This window comes from Macrobrachium rosenbergii, chromosome 5 (genome assembly GCF_040412425.1).
Source record: "Macrobrachium rosenbergii isolate ZJJX-2024 chromosome 5, ASM4041242v1, whole genome shotgun sequence".
NCBI lineage: Eukaryota > Metazoa > Arthropoda > Malacostraca > Decapoda > Palaemonidae > Macrobrachium > Macrobrachium rosenbergii.
This window is the reverse complement of record NC_089745.1, coordinates 22,459,142-22,472,528: the sequence shown is the minus strand read 5'-3', so window position 1 is coordinate 22,472,528 and position 13,387 is coordinate 22,459,142. Positions and strand designations below refer to the sequence as shown.

The 13,387-nt window shown below is 41.4% G+C and overlaps 1 protein-coding gene across 1 annotated transcript in view; it reads left to right on the top strand.

The window, feature by feature from the left end:
- The first annotated feature begins 1,604 nt into the window (after window positions 1-1,604).
- Window positions 1,605-13,387, top strand: part of LOC136838589 (transmembrane protein 87A) — a 41,402-nt gene continuing 29,619 nt past the window's right edge. Inside the window, exons 1-4 of the mRNA XM_067103794.1 lie at window positions 1,605-1,782; window positions 3,770-3,964; window positions 11,478-11,615; window positions 11,736-11,853. Coding sequence (XP_066959895.1) covers window positions 1,666-1,782; window positions 3,770-3,964; window positions 11,478-11,615; window positions 11,736-11,853 — 568 coding nt within the window. The 5' untranslated portion in view covers window positions 1,605-1,665. The remainder of the gene's footprint in view (window positions 1,783-3,769; window positions 3,965-11,477; window positions 11,616-11,735; window positions 11,854-13,387) is intronic.

The window sequence follows — 13,387 nt, the reverse complement described above, 5'->3', positions numbered from 1 at the left end:
CCAGGTAAATTATACTTTCATTATGGTGCCTAAAACTATATTCTCTTCATACAAAGGTTGTGTGGACACACTGTATCAAATTTTCTACATACTCCAGCAATCATTTCACAAGAATATGGCCACTGCGTTTTTTTATGATTTGAGAAACAATGGTCGCGGAAATGCTTATAAAACCAAAAGTGTGAGGAGAAGACTGAGATGAGCAGTGATTAGAAAAAATTCATTCAAGAGTTGTAATTGAACTGATCAGACCATTCACTGTAGAACGAGTCAATGCACCATGAGGCTTAATGCACCGAACCACATAACTGTTCATCTGAAGCATCTTCAACCTAGGCTTGTAAAATCCAGATCAGGCAGGTTGAAAAGTTCAAAGCCCTCCAGATATGCCCTGTGTCATCACAAGAAGGATGCAAGAACAAAACAGTCTGACGTTGTTATGTGTTCAAGAATTATTCAGGTAAGACGTTTGCAAACTTCCTCTTTACCAAAGAAAATCAAACCAGTACCTTATTATTTTGATATATTTTTTAAGTCATAGATACGCATTGTTAATAGAAACCCATATTCACTGAGTGCTGCATAGATTAGAAATAAAACTTAGAGCAAAATATAAAAAGTTTCAAATTAGGTTTATATTTCTCATCATTTGAGTGTTGTTTATTCATAAATTTTTTATTCTTCGTTAGATCTGTAATGTGATTTGCCAAAAAAAAGCATTCAGTATATAAAATATTCTATTGCTTTTATAATTTAATTACTCCCGCTCCCTTCCTTTCCCAATTCTGTGTTACCACCGGAACACAGTGTCGCAGGCGCTCAGAATTCTGAAAGAAAGACTGTCAAATATATATCGTATAAAGAATTGCCTTTCAATAATCACATTTTACCCAGTTATTATGAATAGTTTTTCTCCCTTTTTTAAGTGCCCGCTGGTATTTTAATGATATACTATACTTTAGTACTGTCTCTGTTGGTGAAAAGAGTACATAAGTCCACATTAGACCTCTAATCCTCTTTTTCCGTGGGAAGGGGGGTGGGGGAATAGTGCCGTTAATGCACTGCACTTGCTGCACCGCACTCATTACTTATGGTTCTTCGCAACGTCTCCGGCCCCTTGCCGAAACCCCTTTCATTCCTTTTACTGTACCTCCGTTCTTTTTTTCTTTCTCTTCCGTCTTACTTTCCACCCTCTCCTAGCGATGGTTTCAGAGTGCAACTGCGAAGTTTCCGTCCTGTTACACCTTTGAAACATTTTCACTCTAAATTTCTTTTTCAGCGCTGAATAACCTCATAGGTACCAGCTCTTGGCCTAATTTTATATTCCATTCATCCACGTTTACTTACTATTAAATGGACTTGACTCGCATACTGTGACGTGCACACATTATGAATCATGGCGGTAACAAACCACATTGGGTTACTGTTGTCCTGCAATTGTTAATCAAGGGTTTCCATTGTCAGAATAAAAAATGGTGTTCTTCCTAGACGAAAATTGCGTGATAAAAAAAAACTGTTATCAAGCAGATTTCGGCTTTTCCTGTGGCAACCGAATCCCTTCGGAACCTCTAAAAGTTTCGGGTTAGACTTTTCGATCCTACTTGAAGGGGATTCGAATCGTAAGCCCGTTGTTTGTTGACGTTCGCTGTTCATGGCTGGCAAGATATGACGAAAATGTTCAGTGATAACAGGATTTTCGTTTTTCTCTTCTCGACGACTTATTTTGCGTTGGCTGCGACGTCTTCGCCAGAGCAGGGCGTCTGGCATCTTGTCACAGATCCGGTGAGTGTCTGTCGTGGAGGAGCTGCCTGGGTAGTCAGATTTAGGGCGGACCAGCCTGACACCGCTCTGCCTAGACTACCAGGCTAAGCCAGACTACGCAAATAATGGTTGATCAGGTTGTTTGGGCAAAGTAAGGTGTTAGAGTAATGGGTAAATGTGCCTCGTTATTGGTGTTATGTTACCCAAAGGCAAGGTTGTAGGTATGGGTTATGGGTGATTGTAACGACCACCTAGGTTAGGCAAGTCAGACGACGAGGGCACGGAGGGCATTGCAAGGCTCAAGGTGTGTGGTAAGTTTGACGGGTCGAAAGACTCTCTAAGGTTCTTCCTGGAGCTGGGTATTGCTGTCAGTCCACCGGAGGCATTACTTAAGGTTATGGTAGAAACTGAAGAACAACTCTGCATGGGGTATTACTTTGGAAATTGACTTTTTCTCTAATGTTTTGGTTGCATATAAAAAATTACTGTTATTTATTGTCGGTCGACTTGAATTGACCTGTAATTAACCACAGAAGTTGTACGCTGGCCATCCTGGAATGCTGTCGCGTATGGGCAGTGTTGTAGGAGAACTTTTGGTAAATCTAAGCAACAGCTCTGCACGGACTACTTGGGAAAATAACTTTTCCTATGCTTTTAGTGTTGCTGATGAAGGATGTGGTGTTTATTGTTGGGTAATTATTAACTTCATACCTACCCAACATGGTTGGGAACCCTTTGGGAATGCCATGTTGTTGTTATGGAATGGTTCTGTGCATGCACAAGTCATCAGGGAGCCATATGTTGAAGAAGGGATTGGCTAAGGAAACCTATTGTAAAAGGAAATATACTAACCTAATGTAACTTAGGCTAACCTAATCTAGGAGACTGTGTTAGTCAGGTGGCAGAGCCTCCCAGACCCCCTGGTGAAGCAAACTCCACTTTTTACTGAAAGCTCAACACTGTGCATGTGCAGCAGCATTCCAGGATGGCCAGCGTACAACTTCTGAGGTTAATTGCAGGTTAATGACAGTCGACCAACAAAAAATAATGGTAAATTTATGATAAGCAACCAAAGCACTATAAGCAAAATCAATTTCCAAAGTAATACCCGATGCAGATCTCTTGCTTAGTAATACCATTTCCTTCACCGGGGGTTCCAGGGACCGTTAGGGTATGTTAGCTAGTATAATTTGTTTTCTAATAGGTATCCTTAGCAAATCTCTTCTTGAACATATGGCACCCTGATGACTTGCACATGCACGGAACCATTCCATGACAACAACATGACAGTCCGGTCTTTCTCCCAACGATTTCCCCCACCCAAAACCCCGCGTTCCCAAAGGGTCCTCAAGCATGTTGGATAGAGATATGAGGTTAGTGGTAATTGACCGACAGTAAACAACACCACCTCCTTCATCAGCAACACTAAAAGTATATATATAGGAAAAACCAATTTCCAAGCTAATAATCCATGCAAAGCTATTCTATAGTTTTACCAAGGCTCTTTGCAGCATCCCTATTTATTCCTTGTACCATACTTCCTCTCACATTCTTTTCCATCTTGCTTTCTGCCCTCTCCTAACAATTGTTTCATAGTGCTACTGTAAGTTTATTAGTAAGTAATTTTCATAGCCACAATTTGCTCTCCAAAGGCAGGTCTAGTTGAAATCTTAACTTTTAGGTACTGTAATAACTTTTCTTGTGCAGAAAACTTCCTGTTGCAAAATCAAAGTCTAGCAGATCAGACTAAAAATACAGTATATAGATAAAGGGATATATAATGTCCATATGGGACAGTATTTCATAGTGGCATTGGAACCATTCACTAGGCCCCTACATTTCCAGAGGTAAATTATGACCAGTTTATGAAAGATGGTTGTTAACTGCTTATGAAATTCTGTTCCAGTGTTATGGAGTAATAAAGTGAATTTTTATCCTATTGGCAGTAGAGTACTGCATTTTGAAGTGGAAGTGAGCTTGTAATTATATGTTCTTTGTCAGTTTTCAGGGCCATGAATTTCATAGTGTCAAAAAGAGTATGTTTAATGGCAGTCGAATGATTATGAAAGTTAAATGTGATCCTGGGGACGCCTATACTGATGGCGATGACGTGAACTCACCAGCCAACAAGGAAGACTTAAAAATAAAGATATCATGGATGTTACTGAAGACACCTTGCTGGAATGATTACATTTTTGAAGAGGTAAGGAGCGTGGCAATCTTTCGTTTGATTGTGTTGTTTATGCTGCAAGATCCTCATCTAGTCTGGAGATAATAGAAAAGTGTTAAGGATATTGCATACACTATAAAACCTCATTATAGTTATTATTATTGTTGTGCAATGTGATAGCAGTTTCAACTGCATTGAGTTTCTTGATTGTTTTTTATATTTGCTTTATGATTTTATTGTCATGTTGAAGCAAATCAGAAGTGTCCAGATTTCACGTATGTATTTTTGTATACAAGAACTTTTCTTGGAGGTCAGTGTTAATGAATGACTCATGCTGTTGTGGGCGTGGTACAAGCGAAAGTGTAGGTCTAAACACAACTGATTTATTAATTCAAAATCCACAAATGTCATAGGCCCATGCGGGCTGCAAAGTAGTCCCGACCTCTTGACAAGTAGAGGAAAAGGGATTAACAAGAGACATCTGTGTCTTCTCACAGATGTAAAACAATTAGTATACAAATACAGAACATATGAATATAAGGAGATACACAGGACTGAATGGATTACATTCTGATCTAAGGAGTGATAACATTGTCAGAAACATTACATAAAACACAGTCTTGAGGATTTGTGTTCGTCTTGCCTTGTATCGAGTGCATGGTCCATTCCACAAGGTGAGAGCTGATTCATCGCCAGGTAGGCCATGTGGCTGATTCATGTGGGGCTACAGGACTCTTTCCCCCTCCCCAGGAGAGGCCCACACCTGTGGGCTGGTGTCCTGCATGTAGCCTGGTTTCAGTTGATCGATTGAAACTCAGGTCGTGTCGTCCTTCGTCAGCCGTCATCTGGTATGTTTTGGGACGTTATTGAAGAATTCTATGTGGACCGGAGTATGCTGGGAACACTGGGGGTTTGTGTGCGTAGACCCGAATAAATGCATATTACTGTATACGTGCATCCTTCAGCTTATGCTGCCTTACTGCGGTACCTTATGGCGAATTTTCCCACATTTTTCGCCGTGATCTCCTGCTCCGACCTTTTTAATGAGGAATCAACCAGACAACAGAACAAGACTTCTCAGGATGGTATGTTCTTTGTCTTCTAAGAGGTTCTTCAAGGAGATGGGCGACTGGCTTTCAGCCAAAAAGGTAGTAAGGTAAAGCGTCTTTCGCTTTTCCTCCCTCTCGTTTAATCCGCAGGAGGTACTTATCCTACATGATTGGCAAAGCTCCTTCTTTGGGAGTCGCTGCCTCCTCCTAAGGGGACTTCTCTGTCTCATCAACTCTTCTCGCCATTCAGCATTCTTTTCGGTGAAGGTAATGTTTTCTTCTGCAGAACTAGATGATGTAGTTAAAGACATTTTTAAGGTCTTCGAAGTCCTTAGTTTCCTGGATTGGACAGTGGGCACGCTGGCCAAGAAAATTGAGGACCACCAGAATCCAGCAGCAGGTATCACCTTGAACTGGCTCAGGCATTTGTCCTGTGCTGACGAAGCCATCAGAGATGGCACTCTAAAGCTTTCCGCTCTATTTACCTTCGGATTACTGAAGAAAAGAGAGCTCTGGTGCTCCTTTACTTCTAAGGGAGTCACCCAAAGTCAGCCCTGTTGTTCTCGCTGCTAGACCAGCATCATCTCTTCCTTCAGGACAGAGTGAATGGAATTGTGTCAGATTTACAAAAGAAATCTACGCAAGACTTGTTGGCCCAGTCATCTAAGTGTTCCAAGGTTTCAATAGCCTTTCAGACTAGGACTTTGTCACCCCTCCAGCAACAGCTCTTTCGTGGAAGTAGACCTAGAGCCCAATCAGGACCCGTACAAATGTCTGATTCACAGCCAAGTCTATTAAGAAAGAGCTCTGCCAAGATAGTACCTAAAAGTAAGTAAGAAGGAAGTCCTTCATGCACCCGTAAAAGTCAGACTTCTAGAGTTTTGGGAGAAGTGGCTGAAAAGGAGTGGAGCCTTGGACCATCAAAGTTCTGAAGGAGGGCTATGGGATACGTCATCTTGTTCCTGGAGAGCCCCCCATTAGCCACTTCTCCCATCTCATTGACAGCCTACAGTCAACCCCCCGGATTCATGGGCTTGCAGTTCACGGACTCAGCAATTCGCAGAACTTTTTGTGCAGCCTATCTATAAATTACTCACAGGGAAACTCACCCATTCGTGGATTTATTTGTAGAGCAATATTCTGTATTTTCATATTATTTTTGTGACCAAATACTTTACTGTATCTACATATACATTTTGTAATAAAATAATGGTTTACAGTACAGTACTAATTTTCAAATATTAATATTAAGTTTAATAATATTAAGTTTTCTTCTTTCCCACTGTTGTCCATACGTTAAGGGGTCGGTTGCCTGACGCGCCTTCTCCACTGCCTTTTATCAAAGGCATCATCCTCCACTAAACCTCTTCTCTCCATATCTTCCTTCACTTTATCTTGCCACCTAATTATCTGTCTCCCTCTCAATCTTCTTTCTCTAACAGGTTCTTCCCAAGCCCTCTTCACTCCCTCCTCATCAAACACATGCCCATACCATCTTAATTGTGACTGTTATCACCCCTGTTATCTTTACTAAGCCTGCTCTTCTTCGTATTTCATCATTTTCCAATCTCTCAAGCTGCGATACTCCCATAATCCACCTCAGCATTCTCATCTCTGTCCTCTCAAGCTTTACTTCCTCTTTCCTTCTTAGAGCCCATGTTTTTGATCTGTACATTAACACTGGTCTTATCACTGTGCTACAGATCTTGACTTTTAGCTTGATTGGCATTTTCTTATCACATAAACTTTAATAATATTAAGTAACAATAAATAAAAATAGTAATTTCTCTCTCTCTCTCTCTCTCTCTCTCTTACTGAGATGAGAGAATTTTTATGCGTATGTAATATGTATGTTTATTTGTTTTGTATGATAAATAAATGGTTTATTAATATCCAGATATTAATATTAATGTACTAAACACAGCAAAATATCAGTTCATTAAAGAAAATATAGTGAATTAGTAAGATTTTAGTTCAATATGAATTCTTTCCCTCATCTTTTATCTAAAGGTTTGGAGTGGAGAGGGTGTGTAACCTGTCAAATATGTCAAATATCTTGACATACTGACCACAAGGGTATAACTACGAAGGATACTGAAAAAAATCTCTCTCTCTCTCTCTCTCTCTCTCTCTCTCTCTCTCTCTCTCTCTCTCTCTCTCTCTCTCTCTCTCTCTCTCTCTCTCTCTGAGATAGCCTTTTTATGCATATGTAATGTGTTTTATTTGTTTTGTATAATGTAGTTTTATAGGTAAACATGATGTTACTTTGTTATTAATTTTTTTCATATTTTCCATGCGATAATTAAAACTTTATTACATTTGTATAGTAAATCATTAAAAACATTTTAGCAGATACACATCATTCCCAGTCTTTTTCTCAGATTCTTCAGAGCTAGGGGGTGCTAAGTACCTGTCCATTAACTTGACAAAGGGGAGCTTTGCCCACAAATGGCCACTGAAAAATATCTCTCTCTCTCTCTCTCTCTCTCTCTCTCTCTCTCTCTCTCTCTCTCTCTCTCTCCAAAGTTGTTCTCACTTTGTCATAATATGAAAAAACAAACACACTCTCTCTCTCTCTCTCTCTCTCTCTCTCTCTCTCTCTCTCTCTCTCTCTCTCTCTCTCTCTCTCTCTCTCTCTCTTATTGGCTGGAATGGTTAGAAGTATGTACATATATATTTTTTAGGTGTAAATTGTGTAAGATGACTTTGAAATGACATTAATAATATCATTTCAAAGATTAATACAGTAGTAGGATGATAGTTTAAGGTATATTTGATGAAGGAGTTTAAGGTATGCATTTGGTGTTTGACTTTTCAAGATAGGCAGTTATAAGCATTTTTAGGATGGGTGTTAACTATTCACAGATTTTAACTATTTACAGTGGGGTTGTGGTATGCATCCCCCACGAATCCTGGGGATTGACTGTACTCAATAGGCTCCAGGAGACATTCGGTCCTTTTGAAGGAAGTTTCCTCTCTCATTCAGAAAAGGGCCATATAGGAAGTCAAGAAAACCAGCACAGAGGGATTTTACAAGTGACTCTGTGGTACTGAAGGCATCAGGGGGTTGGAGACCAGTCCTTAATGTAAGCGCCCTCAGTCATTTTGTCCTGAAGACAAAATTCAAAACGGAGACAAATCATTCCTTGCCTTTTACCAGGGTGACTGGATGTTAACCTTAGACATGCAGGATGCATTCTTCCATATTTCTTTCCATTCAGTTTCCAGGAAATATCTAAGGTTTGTCTTCCAGGACAAGGTGTATCAGTTTCGGGCTCTTTGCTTCAGCCTTTCTACGACCCCTCAAGTGTTCACTCATGTCCTCGCTCCTCTCTCAAAATGGCTCCACTTAATAGGGATCATTGTCAGCCTTTATCTGGACGACTGGCTGCTTCGACCCCCATCGAAGGAAAAGTGCATAAGGGACTGTCACTAGATTCTTCTTCTTACCCAGGAACTGGGCCTTCCTATCAGCCTTCAAAAGTCCCAATTGACCCCATCGCAAGAATCCTCTATTTGGGAATGACTCTGAATTCTCAGGTTTTTTGGGCTTTTCCATCTCCCAAGAGAATTTCCATCTGCCTTCAGATGGTTCAGAGTTCTAGCCCTTTCATCTTACTCAGCTCAACAGTGGATGAGCCTACTGGGGACTCTGACATCCATAGAGATGTTTGTCAGAATAGGCAGACTTCACATGAGATTTCTCCAGTTCTGTCTGAAGGTCAACTGGGACAGGAAACCACAGCCGGACACTTAACATGTTTCTGATCACCCCGGAGATCAAATCGGATCTGCAGTGGTCGCTGTCAGAAGGGAAGTCCCTTCAAGTTCTGAACCCCAACCTAGACTTTTATTCTGACGCCTTATACATTGGCTGGGAAGCCCTACTGGGGAATCAGGAAGTATCCAGTACATGGACCCTGGATCAGCAAAGCCTACACATAAACGTGAGAGAACTGAAAGCAGTCCAGCTAGGCGTTCAGAGTTTTTCTTCCATGGTCTGCAACAAGACAGTAGTGGTACATGCAGACAGTACCACGGCCTTAGCATATGTCCGCAGACAAGGTGGCACCATTCCTTTTCTCTCTGCTAGGCAGCAAGAGAGCTACTTCTGTAGGCAGAACAAAATCAAGTGACTGGTCACCCGATATATCCAGGGGAACTCGAATGTGTTGGCAGACGAGCTGAGCCGTTGGAAGCAGATCCTTCCCACCGAGTGGACTCTGGATCCCCTGGTTTGTCTAGATCTTTGGAAGCTGTGGGGCAGGCCAATGATAGACTTGTTTGCCACCTCCAAGAAACATCACCTTCCTCAGTTTTGCTCTCCAGTCCCAGATCCTCTTGCATAGGCAACAGATGCCATGCTGCAAGATTGGTCCAACCTAGACTTATACGCCTTCCCACCCTTCAGCATGATCAGGGGGTGTTAAACAAATTTCAGACACACCACAATGCAACTATGATCCTCATAGCCTTGTTTTGGCCCCTGAAGGAGTGGTTCCCAGACCTTCTTTGGCTATTGGTAGGTTGTCCAAGACTCCTTCCCCAAGTAGAATCTTTACTCAAACAACCCCACTTCAGAAGACACTACCAAGGGTTATCTGCTCTTACTCTGACAGGCTTCAGACTGTCCATAAGCTTGTCAGAGCGAAAGGTTTATCAAGGGGAGCTGCAGAGGCTATTGCACAATGCAGGCAAAAATCTTCTAGCCTTGTCTATCAGGCCAAGTGGCCAGTCTGCCGTCGGTGGTGTCACAACCACAATGTCTCATCTTCTGAGACCTATGTGACACAGATTGCTGATTTCCTCCTTTACTTAAGGAACTCCAGGAATTTGTCTTCCTTCACCATTAAAGGGTATCAGGATATATTTAGCTCAGTATTTAAACATAGAGGCCTGGATCTATTCATCGAAGTTTGAGATTAACGATCTGCTGAAGTCCTTTGATACGACGAAACAGAGGAAGGACAATTTGGTCACCTGGAATCTGGATGTGGTCCTGGAATGGCTGACCAGTCCAGCTTTTGAACCCCTTTGTTCTGCTTCCCTTAGGAATCTCACACGCAAGACACTCTTCCTCTTTGCTTTAGCTAACAGCTAAACGCATTATTGAAATTCAAGCCATTGATAAAAGGGTAATTTTTTCCCAAGGAGGTGCAGTTTGCTTCTTCACCCTAGGTTTTTTGGCCAAGAATGAGGACCTGTCCAAGCCCTTGCCTTCTTCATCTACCATTAAGAATTTAATGGATGTTCTCGGTCATAAGGAAGAAGAGAGACAACTTTGTCCAGCCAGAGCTCTTAGATACCATCTGAAGTGGACAGAAAAGATCAGGGGTCCATCCAGTAACCTCTGGTGTTCGGTTAAGAACTCTTCTCATCCTCTGTCAAAGAATGCCTTGTTCTTCCTGAGAGATTTATTTCAGGGGCACATTCCCAGATCCAGGAGTATGTGTTACCAAGTTTTAAAGTGAGAGCTCATGATATCAGACGTAATATGTCCTTGACTTCCATTATTCAGTCTACCTACTGGAAGTGCAGGTCTGTTTTTGCCTCTCACTGTTTGAAGGAAGTGGAAAAGTGTTTGATGATTGCAGTACCTTGGGGCCGTTATTGGTGGCTGACATGGTATCAGGTGAGGAATTATAGGAAGCACTCCTTTTCTCCTACCATCCTTTCGCCTTGGAATAGGGTTTTTGAGTTTTGGGAGCCTGGGGGTACAACGTACCTGGAGTATCCACCAGTTTAGTGGATAGGTTGTGGTATTTTTTACAGAGTTTTCAGAATAGGTGACAGCGTTGTCTGGTTGTTTTAATTTGGTACTGCACCCAGAGCAAGGGCACCTTTTGTGTGCTTTGATAGCCATGAGGCACATCCTCCACTGTAAAGCTCCCACTTAAGTAGAGGTAACCCACGGCACAGCAGCCACACCACTACAGGTTAAGATGAGCACCAACTAGAGGCATTATTCACCTGCAGTAGCTCTCTTACCAGGTAAGGAAACAACAAGCATTGCATTCAATGCTGGCAAATTTTTCTGTTTCAAAGTCATTACCATGCTTTAATGTTTTGGAGTAGGATATGTCCATGTATCCCACCTCCATTCAGTGTGGGATTCAGCTATGTAATTACTTGGTAAGTTACTTATATGAAAATAACATTTTTCATAACAGAATTAAGTTTCATATATACTTACAAAGTAATTACAGAATCAGAGCCCGCCCTCCTCCCCTTTTGTAGACATAGGGCACAAACAAAGTGAGCTTACCGGCCAGGTTGTTTCCTGTGTTTCCCACTAGTGGGCAGGGTCTGTCACCTACACAGAAATAGAAGAAGTGCTACTGCGAATTTTTTTAAAAGTTGGCGCACAAGTTAGGAATGTTAGTTATGTAATTGCTTGGTAAATATGTATGAAACTTAGTTTTATTATGATAATGTCATTTTTATGTTGGGGCGGGTGACAGAAAGTAAAATATTTACAAATATTTTTCACGTTTCAGGAGTCTAAAGAAGATAGAATGAGGTTCTTCTTGAATCATCCCAATGGAACCTTAAGAGAAACAACTGATGGTACAAAGTATGCCTATGGTTACATAAAGTCTAGTGAAGTGAAGACATGTGACCACAATATAATATTGGTTAGTACATGTTTGAGTAATATATTGTGTGCATGTTGTTCAGATTAAGGAAAATTGTATTGTGTTCTTTAATTATTTTATGTACTTATTGTATTCTTAATACCTGAAATGTTTCATCAGAATGAAGTTTCTCTGGAGAAAATGATATATGTGAAAGGGAATTCAGAAGGAGAGCAGGGTCACACTGCTGTAACAAGAGACATCAAGGAAGAAACTCTTCAGAATGATGTTCCAAAAGGTAAGCTTGCCACTTGAATTTGAATGAGTTTTTAGAAAATATGACCACAAATTCATTTCGGGATAGTCATGGATGATGCGACTTGCTGAAAGGATTTGTTTATAAAGTATAAATTAAAGTAAAGTTTGAATTGAAGAAATTGAACTTTAGTTGGAAAGAAACTACAGAGAACCTTAGCTACTGTCTGATTTGTGCCACACAAGAAGGTACAATGTAAATGGTGCCCTCTATACAGGAGGTTAAAAACAGATTTATTGTGAGGGCCTGAAGCAAATGTCTTCTATGTTTGACCCCTGGATTTGAAAGGGCAATGGACATGGTACAGTCAGATGGTACCAGCCATTCAGAGGAAGTGAATCTAGGGACAGATACCATTGTATCTTTACATGGTATCATGGAGTGCTTTAACAAACCAAAATCATTATTTGAGTATATATAAAAGGCTTAGGACCTGGTTATGATGGGCAGAAAAGCTAAATGCAGGTACAGTAAAGTAGATAAGGCAATCACCCTGGACCCTTATTTCTGTAAGGGTTAATTTCCAAACCTCCTTATCTTCACAAATATGTAATTTCACTTATACAACTTACCGGTAGTTACATATGGCTATGCGTCTTTGGCGTCACGGCAGTATTCAAATTTAGCTAAGCGCTCTCGTTACAAAAGGTAGTCCCTCTGCCGCCCTCTATCGGGGCATCGGGAACCGTCCCAGAACACATCATTAGTTTTGCCGTACCGAACCAGTAATACGGTTCTGCTGCTTGGTAATATTTCTCAACAGATTTGAACTTCTAATTCCTTTTTTGGTGAAATATAGTTTGTGAAATTTTTTCTGGCGCTAGTTATTGGCAGAGTTATTATTAGTTAGACTATTATGTCTGATTCGTTCCTAGTGGTATCGGTTTTTGCAGTAAGGCTGCAAAACCCGGAAAGCCTGATAAGCTTAGTTTAGATCCGCACATCAGTGCTTTCATGCAGAGACAAAAATGTTCACTGATTTGACATGGCGAGTGTGAACTTCTGACTTGTCTGACTGGAGTGCTTTGAGGAGTACATGAAGAAGCTAGAAAGAGATGGGATTAGGGAGAGAGGCCTCTTCTAGGTCTTCGAGGAGTCAGGAAGGTAGTCAAGAGGTTTTATTAAATCCTGTTATCCCTGCTCCTGTAGTTCCTGTAGTTTTACCTGCGGACACGTTTCTCCCCAATCCTGATACGTGTCCAGTCCTTAATCGTTTATGTCTTCCATGCAGAAAATGGGGGACAATTTGCAGCCAGTTAGTGAGAGCCGCAGTGATAATCAAGTGTTGTGCCTTGTAAGTGTTGTGGAGGAGGTGGCTTCTCAGCCCATTCCGCTCCCAGGTCTAGGCCCTGTCAGTCCTCCCGGGTTCAGGAGAAGGCATGCCGGCCCGAAAGGAGGTGAGTGGGACCTCTGATAGTTGCCCCCTCCAAGCAGTCCTGTTGCCGCTTCCCGGGCTGCTGGCCCTCACCACCCGAAAGAAAGGTGAGGCGGAGAGTGTCGAGAGTGGATCAGTTGG